The sequence below is a fragment of the Apteryx mantelli genome, chromosome 5, assembly GCF_036417845.1.
Source record: "Apteryx mantelli isolate bAptMan1 chromosome 5, bAptMan1.hap1, whole genome shotgun sequence".
NCBI lineage: Eukaryota > Metazoa > Chordata > Aves > Apterygiformes > Apterygidae > Apteryx > Apteryx mantelli.
The window spans coordinates 75958318-75974189 of NC_089982.1; the positions used below are offsets into that span (position 1 = coordinate 75958318).

The 15872-nt window shown below is 44.7% G+C and overlaps 1 protein-coding gene across 1 annotated transcript in view; it reads left to right on the forward strand.

The window, feature by feature from the left end:
* The first annotated feature begins 3077 nt into the window (after positions 1-3077).
* CPZ (carboxypeptidase Z) overlaps positions 3078-15872 on the forward strand; it is a 39775-nt gene continuing 26980 nt past the window's right edge. Inside the window, exon 1 of the mRNA XM_013960115.2 lies at positions 3078-3333. Within this exon, the coding sequence (XP_013815569.1) occupies positions 3246-3333 (88 nt within the window). The 5' untranslated portion in view covers positions 3078-3245. The remainder of the gene's footprint in view (positions 3334-15872) is intronic.

Genomic DNA, 15872 nt, shown 5'->3' on the forward strand with positions numbered 1-15872 from the left:
GAGAACACATGTTCAATGTACAGTATTCAATCCTACTTTGAGTACCTGCCAAACAGACATAAAAAGAGTTTTGGTATTTAGTTCTGTCTGAGGATTTCTGGACAGCTGCTGTAATGTGGACTGTAGACTAGCAGAAAGGTTGCTGATCAGGAGAAGGCTAATCCATAACACGAGCTTGTAAAATTATTTTACTAATGTTATTGTAGTGATTCAAGTGCAAATGATTAAACCCAGCGGATGCTGCTACATCTGCTGCTCTTTCTTTAAGGAAGAGAGAAAAATTGTGAGAGAGAGACAAGAGCCTAAAAAGGGCTCCTGGGCATCTCAGTGAGCATGATTATGGTGTGGCGTAGGATGTAGACTTGGAAGGATGAATAAACAGGCAGAGTTCTGCTTCTGTCATCTGAGACCGTGGCCCCTTATAGACTCTATGTAGCTACAGACAGTGCCATACAGAAATGTGAGGGGACTCAAAGGCACATGTGCACCACATCACAGCAGGGTGTAAAGGTGCAGCTCTGGTCCTGGACACTCTGCACCGGGGCAGAGTCCTGGACCTCGTCTGGGCATGTGGCCATGATGACATGACTCATGTGCAGCTTGTTCCAGAGCTCACCCCAGTTAGTCTTCATGTGGAGCTGCCTTGCACAGAGTAGACAAAACATTGACTCCACATCATTTTGATGAATATGATGTCAAAGCACAAAAGCCTGTTGAACTGGGGAAAAAATCAATGCATAGACAAACTACGATTAATATTAAATGGATACAATAACCTTGAGAAAGAGAAATGACCTAATATAATGTCTACGCAACTCATTTCATTCAGAGAAATAACAAACAGCTTTTCCCAAATGAATCCAAATCGGTATTCCCAGTGTGATGAATCGCCTATACTTGGTCTCATTAGTATTTGAAATTAAGTATGGGCGCAGTATTACTGCCCAGTAGGGCCAATGGAGCTGCTGAAAGCAGGTGGCCGTGGTTTGCAGAATGTTTTGGGGGAGCCTGGCAAAGTGGACTTAAGTTTGCTGCTGTTCTAAAAACATGATCCTAAAGTACATGGCATCTAAACTAGGACTGGTGGCCTGAATTATGGTGGAGGGGAGGAAACACAGGATATAGTGTCTAGGCTGAAGGATGGGAGACAGTGAGTGAGAAGTCACAGGCACAAACAAAAACCTAACAACAAGAAAAAGACAGAAAAGGGGAAAGCTTATTGGATTACAGCCACTGAAGAATTGGTTCTGCGGTGGAGCTCATCTCAATGGGATGTGTGGTGGATGAGATATGTCATTCCATACTCATAAGGGCTGCAAATAATTTCAAGGAAGAAATCAACATTTCTTGGGAATGTGGGTCAGCTTCTGTTTGTAGGTAGAATCTCTGCAGCCTTTTTCACTGTAAGGAATTTATCCCTATCGCTTAGGTAATATCTAGGTGTTTACTGCTGAGGGCAGCCTGAAACCCTCGCTCTTTCCCTTTAATGCAAAATGCATCGTCCAGGCACACAGCGAGGTTTGGGGTTAAGTGCAGCCAGAATGCACCCTCAGATGTACTCGAGGACAGACTGGCATTCAGAGCAGCCGTCCTCAGGCTGCCGGGGAGCTGGGCAGAAGGTGAAGTACATCCTGCCCTTTCAGAGATGTGTTTGTACTGTCTTTTTATTGAAAGTCCAGACTTGCTCCTGTGTGATCAGGAAAAAAAGGCAGTCAGATTATACTCTTCTTAGAATTTTATTTTTGACTCCCGATGAACTTGGGTGCTGTTTGCCCCCACTGTTATACCCAGGAAAGACTCTGAAGTCTCCAGATCTAGTAGAAATTACTAGACGCAGGAGAAGTCACCCTCCTGCACAGATCCTGGCAGCAGAGGACTTCCTTTTCTGCTGAGGTTCCCAATCCATCTAGTGGTGTAACCCCTTCCAAACACGGTGAGGAATCGATTACTTTTCGAGACACATATGGCATTCTGCTGCCCTGTCAGCCTCTTTTGTGTTTCCCTGCAGGGGGGTTTATTTGATTACATTACCATAAAGCACAGAGCTTCCCTACCAATCTATCTGACAGTGATCAGCATGAGTCAATGTGCTATGACTACAAGGACAGACTCTCTGCTCCCAGGGTCCTGCCAGCACAGCACCTGGGAGATGTCTAAGCAGGTATCTGTCCTCAAAGGAACATGTACTACCTGGAAAGGCAGCACGCTTTGATCTGTTTTGGTCCCTTAAAAAAAAAAAAGAAAAAAAAAGAAAAAGAAAGAAAGAAAAATTCATTTTACTGTGATATGCATGGAAAAAAGATTTTTTTCTATATGTAGGTAAAAAAGGAAGAGTTCACATCCTACCTAAGGAAAGCATCTCCCACCATACCTTTTGCAGAGGGATAAAAACATACATCTCTGTTTTAAAGAAACCAGAAAAAAATCAATTTAAGGTAAATTTAATATAGATCTACCATCCAGCTAATATACTTATTGCTGTTTTGGGATCTTCTCCAGGTTTTTGTGAAAATATTTTTAAAGAATAGACAGAAAAGATTATTAGCTCTCCAAATTTTCTTGTGAAAACTGAATCTTATTTTTAAGTAAAATGGCATGCCTGGGAGGAGTAGGCAGAGGGGGAACCTGTGGCTGTGTTGGGGGCTCCCGTTTTCGCTGTGCTGGAGGGGTGCAGCTCCAAGTTCCTGCACTACTGTGTGTGTTTTAAACTCGCAGTTAAGCTAGTTATGAAATACCATTCTTCAGGCAGAAAGTTGCTTTTGATCGTCTGTTTTTCTCTTGCTCTCGCTCTCTGTTTCCCCCCTGTTTTCTCCAGACAGTCACTGTCCGCTTCAGGAGGCTCTAACATGAGACACACTTTAAGGAAGCTCCTGTTTCCCTTGGAAAAGCTGTAGCACAAAGACCCTTGGTCGAAGAGCAGGCAGATCCCTGTGGGGACCCCCCTTCCCTCCAACTTTTAACGCAATTAGAAACCAGGCTGCAATGGGGAGGCAGGCAGAGGGGAGGGAGAGCTCCTTCCTCCTCCCTCTGCTCTGTCTCAAATCCTTTTGCTTTCCAAGCTCGAATGTTAGTTGAAATCTGATGCCTGGACTGCATATGCTGTGAGACGTGGGCATGCCCTTGCAGTGCACCGGTTTCCTCCGCGGTTTGGAGAGCTAGAGCCGTGCTGCGGCTCCAAGTGAAGGAGCTGCTCCACCAGGCAGCAAGTGCCACATCACTGGGTTGCCTGTGCAAGGGGCTCCAGCATGGTCCTGAGGATCCTGCTCCTCCTCAGCGGGCTGCTTAGGGCCACCGAGCTGGCCCCCCGCTGTGAACCCGGCCAGGAGACCCTAGGTAAGGCTGATGACCCCAAAAGCCCTGCTTCCCTTCTCCTCCCTTCCCCTGGAGGTGACCAGAGAGAAGGGCTCCAGCTTCGAGGACAGGGAGGCAGGAGCTCTAGCCCTCCCCTGGTTACGAGGGATGAGCTCTTTGGAAAACTGCAGGCTGCCAGGGATGATATTTGGGTTGTGTTTGGGAAGCACAGAAGGAAGGAAGGCATTGGGGTGACTCTGTAACAGAAAAAACAAATCTATGATGCAAGGGGATGCAATGCTTCCACATCATTGTCCTTTAAGGCCATGTCTGGATGTGTCTGTCAGTTTGAGTTCCCCATCTGTAGGATCCCCCCTTGCTAGCTTGGGAATGCAGTAGATTGTCCCAGTGTCTGGCATGTCCTTCTAGGAATGTGGTAGCTGGATTGCTAGAAGGTGAACTTTTGACCTTGTGCGTGTTTTTCTGTTTAAGAAAATCTTCTCCTTACATTCAGCTTTAGGTCACTTATTTCAAGTCCAAAGTACAAGAAGATTTATCAGGAGCTGACAGCTATAGGGTGTGTTTTAGCTTGCTATAAGCAATATGGAATTTGTATGAACTGATTAGCTGGAAAGATAGATTTACCTATTAGAATAAAAGGCTGGATAGGAACACTTTGATACATGGATTAAAAGTTTTTGGTTCAGTAACCAGCTGACTGTTAAAAAAAATCTTTTAAAAATGTGATGTTTTTTATAAAGGGGGCTTAATTCAGATTTCATTTACATGGGGACAGTGGAGAGAGAAATCCAGAGTAATTCCAGTTTAATTAAGAGGTCAATTCCAGGAAAACAGTAAAAGTGAGGAAAACTATTTTCAGAGGGTTCAAATTCAAAATGATTTGGAAATAAGATTTATAGGAATATAGGAAGGGAAAAGTTAACCTGAAATTGACCTTAATGTTACTCAGGGAAGTTCAGCAGTACTTGAGTTTTTAAATATAAGCCATAGACTGTCACTGGCATGAAACTTCTACACAATGCAATCCATGTGCCATGTACTGCATATAATTTGAGAGTGCTGTTCCCACGAACATCAAAGTGAGGTCTACTGCAGGATGGAGAAGTTTTATTTTTGGATAATGCTGCACAAAGAGAAATGTTGTAGGCTATTTACAACCAGTTACAGGAAGAGGCTTCGTGGTTTGCAACATGCCCTTTCTCTGTGAGGTCTGTTTCTACTCCAGTTCAAGCTGATCACAGTTTTGCTTTGAGGAATTAGTCCTGGCAGCCACGAATGTATAGACAACTGAGGGTAACTCTGATGTTGCAGAACGTCCTGTAGATGCCTGCAACTGTGGTAGCCTTATGGAAGGGCTTGAGGAAAGGCAGGCAATGCAAATACACCTTGTGTGTGGAAGGGTTGGACCCCCGAATATGGCCCTAGAGAGATGGCTGATGGTAGGGAGAATGATCTGCCAATGTGCTTCTGTTTTTATGTGGAGTGCATGGTGAGGAAGGGGCATCCATCCTCCGGAGGGCTGTAGGCCAGGGAATAAAGTATTGGCCTGGAAAATCAGACACCTGCCAGACCTCTCAAGGATCTTTCTTTAGTAAGAGGGAGATAATTTCAGGTCGCAGGAAAAGAGAGGGGACTGCCATGCCAATCATGTTCATGGGGTAACTTTGTAGGGGGTCTCCTCTCAACAACAGACGGCAGTAGGTTATGACTGCAGCTGTAGCAACAGGAGTTTGTCCCCTGCTTTGGGGTCCCTCCCACCAAATGCAGCTGTGGAATAGATTTTGGTGGCTCACCAGAGCCGAGGGGTCCTGGAGCAGGAGAGAAGCCATGAGCTTCTCTTAGGCGTGAGGTAAGGGGAGGTGTCAATGCCTGACACCCAGCAAGTCTGGAGCTGGTTTCTGAAGGCTTCTGGCCTTCTGAGGGATGCTTGCTTTTCTGTGCCTCAGTTTCCTCTTTATTTTAATAAGAACCCAAACCAAAATAGGGCTAATGATACCTATACCCTTGCAAAATGCTTTGTGCTTTCCTGTCAAGATACATAAAGAGATAATCCCTGTAATCCAGCCCCAGTGAGTAGTCACCAATGCATGGCACAGGCATCAGAGAGTATGTGGGAAGCTTTTTGGATGGCAGCTGGGAACAATTGCACTGTGAGAGAGCACAACTTCCTTCTCCTCAGCTCTGCGTGTCATGTATCCCATGGGAGCCAGTAAGCCACTGCCCAACCCAGAGATAAAATACTACCTTGCCCTGTGGTGAGGTAGCATGTTCCAGCCCCTGCTGACTTTTACTGGCCTCTTCAGCCTCTAGTTTGGGAAAGAGAAGTAAAACTTGGCATATTGCCTCTGAAAGGTGGCCAGCCTTCAGTGGGGGGATCTAATGGCACAGGTTCCACCTCCAGCAGCAAAGCCTCTTTTACCTGAGCCTGTTTTATGTGCATGTCTCTGCTGCTGACTGATGCATTTCGGTGGTAATGAGTTAAATGCAGCACTTTACCAACAGCAACAGCAAAAACAAAAAAAAGTAGAGGCAGGCTGAAGTCTAAAAATACTAAAAGCAGATGACTTTCTTTGCAGTTGGGGCCAGCTCTACTATTGAGATGATACCAGCAGCCAGGCTAAGCTTGCAAAATGATGGAGATAACAAAATATTTCCCAATTACTCATATTCAGCGGCTTGCAACATTTCCCTGGCTGCTCCCACTGATGGGAGAGAGAGCTTTATAGCGGACTTCCCGGGGAGAGAGGGACGCCAGTGTTAAAATGCATATGCGAATCCACCCTGGATATTTAGTGGGTGAGCAAGGAGCTGACAGTTTGGCAGTTTTCCTACGGCACATGGCCTTGTTTCTGTGGAGCTGAGAGGCAGTGGGGGATATTGCACGTTTCAGTGCAGGGACAGTCTGTGCCTGTGCCACGGGCTCGGGGCCGGCGCCTCGCTGCCGTCTGTGGTGCCACCGTGTGGGCTTGTCGGCTTGCACAGACGGCTTTTGCAGAGATGTTGAAGCTGGAGGGTTTTAGAGGCAAAAGGAATGCCTGATGTGTGTGCAAGGGATGCTTTCAATAAAAGTCATCCCCTGCTCTCTGCTGGAGCATTTGCAAGGTGTTTTGGGTAAATGGGATATCCCATCAGAGGTCACTTCTAAGGGCCATAGGTTGTTTTATTGGGAGGGCTGCTGTGACGGGGAGAGCACTGTGCCTAGGGGCCACCCTTGTGGGCACCCTTCTTTGCTGTGTGCATCCTCCTCCTCCTTCCACCCAACCTCTCACATCTGTTCTTCCTCTGCTCCTTAGCCAGAGATTGCCACTCCTGGGGTCACTGTAGGGTCTCTAAGCCTAAAGAAAGGGGGGACAGGAGGGAGTGGGGTTGCAGGACAGGGATATAAGGAAGAGAGTTGGGGAGGGAAAAATCTCTAGTGTCAGGGCAGGGGACAGATACCTTATTTCCTCTGGGACCCAGAATGGCTTTTGTGACACTGGTTATTCCAAGCTACAGTATTGTGTAAGATTGATTGTATGCTGGAAAACCAGAATGACTGAAGAACTGGCCTTACATATAGATGCTGTGCATTTCCCCTCTCCTTCTCCAGTGATTCCCATCTCCACACTTGCGATGGCTTATTGCTGAGCAACAAAAGGAAAAGCCATTGTCTTCCATGACCTTCAGGCTGGCCCTATCTTCATAGGATCCAAGCATGTCATATGCACATTTTTAATGCTTGTTTCTTGGTGTAAAAAACAATGTCGTGCACACACATAGTCAGGCTGAGCCTCTCCAACTGCTCTCATGCATTGCAGTGGCATCCCTTGGGGAACACAGAGCTGGGGCTGCTCCTCTGCCTCGGGGCCTGTTGTGCTGGGGTGGATCTCTCATGCTGCTGGGCTGGCACCGGGGGTGCAGAAAGGGAGCAAGGTCACAGTGTTGTGTAGGAAAGCCCAAGCTGTGGGAATGTCTCCTGTTGTGCCTGAGATGTGTGTTCCAGCCTTGTCAAAAAAAAAAAAGAAACAAAAACCCCCTAGTGTCTGCAATGTGCACACTCACAAGACAAGAAATTCCAAGGATGTGAGGCCAAACTCTTGTAAACTTGGCTTTCATCCCTGAGTCATGTGAGTTGTTCTGGTTTCCCATCACTGACTGAAAGGAGAGCTTGCCCTAATATTTCTGCATAATTATTGTTTCAGTGACACTGATCCTAAGTTACATTTAACGAGGGAAATGGAATAAGAAAACACCACTTATATGGGAAAAGTAAATTTGTACTGAAAATATAGTACTCAGGTATCTCCTTTTTACCACAGTTTATGCATGATTTTAATATGAAGGCAAAGTTTTCTTCAGGACACTTGTTCAGACACTTTTTGACACATGGGTGTATAAATATTCCCCTTCAGGCTATCTAGAGTCACATGAGAACAATTTCCTCCTCAAGCTTGGATAAATGTCGTGGCTACCACTGCATGAGGAGGGTGTACTGGGAAGTCCTCTACAAGACAGCTTTACCTAACTTCATTCCTGATGCCTGACATGAACGTGGAGTTTGAGGCTGGTGGGCTGCATCCTGGTCTATCTCCAGGCTCTGACCTGCGCCTGTTATGACCGCTCATTCTTGTTGGGACAGAGTCGCTCTCCCAGCTGGACACTGCTGTTCTAGGTCAATGGAGTTTACATTGCAAGAGTTAAAACATAGATTTAACCCCCCTTTTTTATACTGTTGTAACTTGATTTAGTTGTCACTATTTCAGTTTTAGAGGGATATAGCAAGAAACCTGGCTCTAAGAGACAATATGAGATTAAGGCATGGATTTAAAGTTTCCAGTGCTGTTAAGATCTTAGTCAACGCTGTTGGCCTGACTATCAGTCTTTTGTAACATAAAAATACCATGTTTGGCTAAAACTCAAGTGCCTGAAGAAAGGACCGGGTGTGATATTAATTACAACATCTTGCATGCATCTAAACAAATGAAAAGATAAGGTTATGATAGAGGGCTACATGGACTGTGCTTACAGAGGATGGAATGAACTTTTGGTAAAGGGTGTGGGAGGACTGTAGCATCTAAGATAAAAACCTCAATGTATCAGACATGAGCTTCTGTCTTGTGAGTTTTAACAGACAAAATAGTCAAAGGTAAGCCTTTGACCAAAGGTAAACCTCTCAGTACAGCATCCTTAGAGAGCCGGCATTGAGCCACGGAGAATATATGGTCACAAAGTAAAGCTATGCTGGGATCACCACTCCAGATCCCAGGCCAGGATAGTAGTTTCATCCTTCTTCTCCAGTCACCCTAGCAAAAATTCAGCTCTTTAGATATGATAGCTGTAGAGGTTTCCTGACCTCCTCAACCTCCTCGTCCCCAGCTGTTGTTTTAATCCTAGCTTCTCCCAGAGCTGAGCTGTTTTCTCCTTCCCTCACAGACCAGACACTGAAAGATGGTCCCTGCATGCCTCCACATCATCTTGGTTCATGGTAAAAACATACTGAAAAGCATCCCAGCCACATGTGCAGCCCAGGAACAGCCTTCAGCTAATTTGGCAATTGCAGGGTGATTCTGTCGTTTTCATTTTTTTTGTGTTTTGTTTTCCTACCTGGTAGTTCTCCCTTCACAATTTGGAAAACATCTCAGCTGAGGCCAAAAAAAGAATTTAGTGTTTTGTTTTGTTTTGTTTTTTGTTTTTTCTGTTCAGATCTTTCAATTACGAGGACTCCCTGGAGTGGGACTTACAAGCCAAAGATACATTTGGGGTGGCACCGGGCAATCCTGTTGCTGGAGGCACCGAGACAGTCGGTGGGGAGAGACAGGCAGGCAGCAGCATTGTTCCTTTGCTCTTCTCAGGCTCTAGAGCTGCTCGAGTTTCATCCAGACAGGTAGAAAAAACACAGAATTTCTCTGAGGATGGCTTTGATCTGTTGCTGAGTGTTTGCAAATTGTCACAGATTTTGGCCCAAAAGTCTGCAAGTTGCATGAACTTCCATCACCCATGAGAAAAGCTTCACCGCCTTCTTGCGGGCCCCAAGACCTGTCCAGCAAGAGAAATGTTTCTGGAAGAGCCAGGCTGCTGCTGTTGCTGCTGTGGGAACGGCTTCGGGGAAATCAGGGACTCAATAAAAATGGGTGTTTAATAGAATGCCAGGAAGCGGGTGCCTTAGAAAGAAGGATGATTAATAACGAGCATTGGCTTCTCTCTTCCCACTGTGATCTTGTTCTTCAAAGCAAAGACATATTAGACATTAATCTCTTTCAGGTGCTTTCAGACTTTTTCATGTGAAGGAGCAGGGCTAAAAAGGGGCTTGTCTCACCGCCTGCATGTCAGGACCCTGCATACTGTTTCTGTCCCTGTTTGCAATCACATCACTTCCTTGGGGCAGTTGCAGCAATTGCTGAAGTGGAAGATTACTAACAGGGGAACAGTCCTGTACTCACAAAGTTTTTGATGTGTCCAGAAAAAGGAGTTAATCACATGGGCTACTTTTTGCAGTCTCCCTTCCTCCTCTGTGTGGCTGGGGATCTTCTCCACTTCCGCCTCTGCACGTGCATTTGCATTACTTAGCTGCCTCCTCTCCTGGGGAATCTGTGTGACCATTTCCTTCCTCGCTGGGCTACCCCACCGCATCGTTCCTCTGCCTTTAGCCCTGTCTCTTGTCTGCTCCTGCTGCACCTCCAGCTGGAGGTTTGGATCCACCAAAGTATTCCCTGTGCCCCTGTTGTGCTTGTGCTCGTGCTGTGGCCAGGCGCAGGTTCTGGAGGCAGGTTCTGCTTTGCTGTCTCCAGGCGCTGTTGCAACGTTTTGCAAAGGGGTGCAACCCAGGGATGTTGCATGTTGTCGCTTACAGCAAGTTTTGTCTCTTCAGTGTTACAAGGTAGATTTTCATTGCAAAGACTGACTCAATGAACCACGTAGAACAGCAGAGAGAGAGTAATACTAATAGAATCAGAAATTGAAATGCTTTGTTTGGAAAAGCAGAAGTTTTGCCTATAAACAATCTAAAATGAATACATATGTCTTCCAGATTAACATAGTATCGTAAGAAACCCAGGAATCTGGTAGGGGGTGTGTTTGTACAGCATAGATTATCTAATCTTGTTCGATCTATCAGTCATAACAGTGCAACTGTGTAAGCCTCACTGAATGCTTCAGATATTTTGAATTTAAGATTGGCCCTTGGGCTGGTGCCATATCCACAGGCACTCAAGTTTCCTTTTGGCTTTGCTCTCAAAAAGACTACGAGCCAAGCCATGGCACTGGAAGTAGCTGTTGGGCTCCATTGTCTGATTTAGGGTTAATCACAGCAGCCTGGTTCTTTCAGTGCTGAATCATCAAGGGGAAAAAATGTAAACTTGGCAGTAAAATATGTATGTCTTGCACTGTAGATTTTCAAGCTTGCCTTTGCAAATTAAAACCAGAAGCGTATACTATGGAGAGGGCTCAGAAAGCTTGAAATGGCTTTTCTCCTCTTCAAGAAGTGTTTTTTATCCATAATCTTAAATAGAAGCTGTACTACTGAAAGGACTTTTGTACCTCTGGTGAAATAGATATATAAAGTATAAAAATTGAATATAAAAATTGAAAAGACTGTTCTGGATCAGGAGGAAAAAAGTTCTCTCTGTATTAACCTGTCCGTGGATGTGACTATGAGGAAGCAACACTGTGTTCCTCTGAGCCCAGGGAAGTCTCTGCTCAAAAAATGGAAGAGGTTTAGGTTCTGTCAAGCATACTAGAAGCAGGGACTGAAGCCTGTCAAGCTAATCTGAAGATCTGAGAAACTCTCTGTATATCATTGCCTGCTGTTTCTCTCATGAAAAAGAGAAGGGAATGATGAAATTCTTGCAGCAGGCATTGCTGGAGCTTCGACAGAACCAGTGGGCACAGGGGTTTGCTGGTTGTTTAGCTGGCCCCGGGGCTGCGGGAGGCGAGCGTGCAGCTGCAACTCTGTGAAGCTGGCCTCGCAGAGGTCCCTGCTGTCTGCTGTACAGGCAGGCAGGCTCTGGCCCAGCTACGTGCATCCACGCTTATAAATAAGTACAGGCACTGGAGAATTATCTTTGGCTCTTGCAGAGCCGCACCCTCCAAGATGTATGCGAGCATTGGCATTAGGAAACTGGAAGTGTCCAAACACCACATCAGCACACATACACATTTAAGACCTGCTTTATTGCAGAACTTTTCCCTCTTGCTTTTATGTGTATTAACTCCCGACATCCTGAAAGCTCAAGCTGCTTCACTCCTGCATGTTTACATGGCAGAGATGTGGCTGATGTATGGGTCACAGTAGCTCGTACAGGGCTGTGGTGGAGATGTGCTTTGTTGCAGGTCTCCTCTGAGCACGGGGTGCAGGTCGGAGCTGTGCCTAAGCAGAAGGATGGTACCAAGGCCTCTCTGCTGCTCTTTGAGGCCACAGACTAGACATAGTCGGCAACAGGGTGGCATGCTGCAAATATTGCAGGGCTTAGAGATTTAGTATTGTGGGGAAGGAATCAATTTTGCCAGCTAATCAATAAGTGAGACTTAGTAGCTCTAAGCTTGTGAGGAACATCCCAGGCCAAAGTAAATGGCAAAGCTTTATCCTTTAACTTTGGTAGAGTTGTATCTGCTTATCATATGCCGAGATATGCCACTTAGGTTGCTATGGGAAGGACATCTGTGGAACTGAGTGTGGATTTGGATTCCTCATCTGAAAAATAAATCTATCATCTCTAGTCAACATGTTGTTAGTGGGTAATAGCCATATTGCCCAATGAATTGTTTCTCCTTATAAATATTGTAAAAATAGTGTAGGAGATAGCTCTGGTTTCAGATTGTCTGCTACCTGTCTTTACCTCTCTTATATTAATGTCTATTCCTGCTCACAAAATGATCCAGTTCTCTAGTGAATCCAGCTACAAGATATGGTAAACTTTCGTGTATCTCTTCCATCAGCTGTCCATTCCTTCATGGCACCTTTCCTTCTAGCCGACTGGGCAGAATAAGGCATCTGCTAAAAGCAGCAAGACTGCCGCTTTTTGGAGGGCCAGAGCAGAGGGAAGCAGCAGCACAATGCCCAGTTCCAGTCTGCTATATTTTCCCTTTGGTTTTCTCTGCTTGTTCCAGCTGTTGCTGGAATATGTTTTCCTCCAGCTGAATAAGCAGAATACTGAGACACCATTGGGAATAGGATTATGCCACGTATCAAACTGACTGATGGGTATAGCACTCCTGCACAATAATAGGAGTCTGGAAAATTGTGTATGACTCACTTTCATTATTTGATCAGTGTATGTCAGAAAGATGAACAAAAAGGACATTTTTAGCTGAGTCACAGAGCCAGCAAGAGGCAAAGGTGGCTCTCATCTTTGAGGATATGTGAGCAGTCACAGAAAGACCATTTATACTCCTCAAAGGAACCCATGGAGAACTTCACTCAAAGCACATGACCCTCTAGCCTAAAATAGCCTAAAGTAGCTACAATACTGTCCTTTTCTGTTGAGGATAAAAAAAGCATCAAACATTTTTTAGGCACCCTTCAAAGGAACGAAGGGGACTTATTGCTAACAACCTTGATTATAGCCAGAGATAATGTCACCTGCTCGTTGGGATTTGGCTCAGCTCATGCCAGTCCCATCCACACCAACTCTTCCCCTCTGTATGAAACGTTTGATTGGCTCCAAACCTGTGGCCAAGGCACCATGAAGTTGTAGTTGTGGTGGTGTAGCCATAGCTGGATTCAGGGAGAGAGTGACATCCAACTTTATGAGCAGGAATAATTGGAGGAACTCTTGCTAATAAGTGATCACTCCTTTCTATTTCCAAGCTAACACTGTACAAAATGTTATTCCCTGATTATCCCACCTGTAAAAGTAGATACAGTATCTGGCTGAGTTGAGGCCTTTTTAGCAATGCCTTAACCTTAATAACTAACTCACTGAGGGGATTGTGCCTAAGGGAAACACATTGAAATCCTATGATGGAAGGCACTATTGATAAATCACATATTGTTTATTACTATTAGCATGATGTATCAAGCCAGAAAAGAAATCTATATGGATATAATTCTTTCCAGCTTGCTCATTACCAGAACTTGCTGGTGTTGGAGTGGGATGTTTCTGACAGCTCTGGTCCCTCATATGTTTTGTGAGGTAATGTGGATCAATGACAATTCAGAATATAGAACCAGACTTGCTTCCAGTTAAACATCTCTCTCCAAGATAAGGTTCCAAGGTTAAATTTGTTCCCATTGTAATGATTTTATTTTGGCTAAAGAATGATCAGCTCATTAGCAACAGACATGCAGATGATTACATTTAAACAAATATGTTGGGACTAGAAGTTTAAACTTTCTGTAGTGCAAAAAAAGCAAAACATAACAAATGTGGTTTTCTGAGAACAAATGCTCAATTCACTGAGCGAGAAGCTAGCTGCACGTCCCTCCAGTAAGAGTCATTACTAATCACAATATAGATAGATCTCCAGTACATTACAAGCAAAACAGACCCTTTGGTGTTTAAAAAGCTTGCACGTAACTGTTTTTATTCCAATGAGGCGTTGATGAGAAGAGCTCCAATGCTTATTTTAGCAGCAGTATTTTTCTTTAGTTGCCAGAATTAGAGAAAGGCGATATAGAATCATTGGCTACAGGAGTAAAAGAGGCCTCTCCTGGGTCATCAAATCAAGTTCCTTTAAAATCAAAAGAGCTTGTTCTATTTGGCCTAATAAATAAAAGGCTGAGGGGATCTGAATGCTCTCTATAACATGCGGAAAGGATGTGCACCAGGGAGTTCAGAGAGCTACTTAAGCCAAAGGACAGTGTTGGTACAACAGCACATGGATATAAACTGGCCATGAATACTTTTAGGCAGGAAATTAAAAGGCAATTTCTAGCCATTAGAGGAGTGAGCTTTTGGAAAAGCTTTCCCATGAGAGTAGTTGGGGAAGGAAAAAATTAGTTTTAAGATGTTATTAAAAGGATTATGAAATGCAGTTACTAGAGAAAGGATGAAATAGGATGGGGAAGAAATATGTCCCCTCATGTCCACCAAAGGCCTAATTGCTTTAGGAGAAAGATATGCACAGCATTACATGGGACTGATAGATTTGTTAGGCCAAGGTCCATAAAGCATGTTGGTATGTACCAGAGGACTCAGGTGTACTTTTAGGTTAAACTACGTTCCTGAAGACCTACATTCTCATTAGTGAATTTTCCTAGGCACCTAACTTACAGCTTTCAAACATGCCTAGAAATGTTGTCAAGCTGGCAGTGCTGGGCAGCTCTCTGTCTTTCTCAAACACTGGACCAATTCCTCAAACAGCTACACTGCAGATATATTGTAAAGTTATCCCTTTTTAAGGTGGGCCAGATCCTCTTTTTTTTTTTTTTTTTTTTTTAAGAGAGAAATAACATGATTGGAGAAGGACCTTTAGTTCCTTTGTAATACAATAAATCAAGGATTAGAGTTTTCATTTACTATAGTTTTTAGATTCTCCTTCAGCCAAAGGACTTCAAACATATCTATATCACCGTTACCTCAATACCTGTTTTGAAGCTGCTCAGGTCAGTGGGGAGGAACCCAGCTTCCAACTTGTCTGTGGAAGTTGAGTCATTTTGGAAGAACATTTCAAGATTTCAAGATTTCCATCTGAACATGAGGAAAAACTTCTTTGCTGTGGGGATGACAGAGCACTGGAACAGGTTGCCCAGAGAGGTTGTGGAGTCTCCTTCTCTGGAGATATTCAAAACACGCCTGGATGCAATCCTGTGCAATGTGCTCTAGGTGCCCCTGCTTGAGCAGGAGAGTTGGACTAGATGATCTCCAGAGGTCCCTTCCAACCTCAGTGATTCTGTGATTCTGTGAAGATATTTTGGGTCAGAGGGAGTAGGCCTCTGTCCCCCGGACTGAAGGCCCTTATCTCAGCATCACTGTGCCTAAAGTCGCTACTGGATTCAGGCCTCTGTCACAGAGTGTTCATACACAACAGAAATGATTATGAGGAGCAGCCAAACTCACTCCCGGGCAATTTCAGTGACACCGGTGGGATATAACAGGGTTCAGATTTCATAAACAAGACTCAGGAAACTTTTCTTTTGCTCTAGGCATTGATATAATATTTCATTTATTTTCCCTTTCTTATTCAAATCTAATAGCCTTTCTCTTGGTTTGAATTAAATCCAAAGTCCAAACATGTAGTATATGACAAGAACTGAGGTGTTAGGTTATGTGATTAAAGGCTCATTTCCATAAACACAGAGGAGCACAGAGGAGCAATGGCAGGCAGGGGAAGCCTGATAACCAAGTGAGAGGAAAGGGAACATCCTGCCACGGCTCCTCCCAGGGCTGTCACAGGAGGGTGATCAGCCCCATGGGCTGGTGGTGACACCCATTAAGGTAAGCCAATGTAGAGGCTCCCCAGGCCACCTTAGAAGCTGAAGGGGGTTCCTACCTACTGGTGTATGGGACTCATTATGGGATGGCGGGAAGAACATTTTGAGATTGTAAAAGACTTATAATGGGTTGTTTAGGGAAAGGACCAAAGGTGGGGAAAGGAAAGGATCAAGGTGGTTTGGGGAGGAGCAAGCACTGGAAACCAGAGGG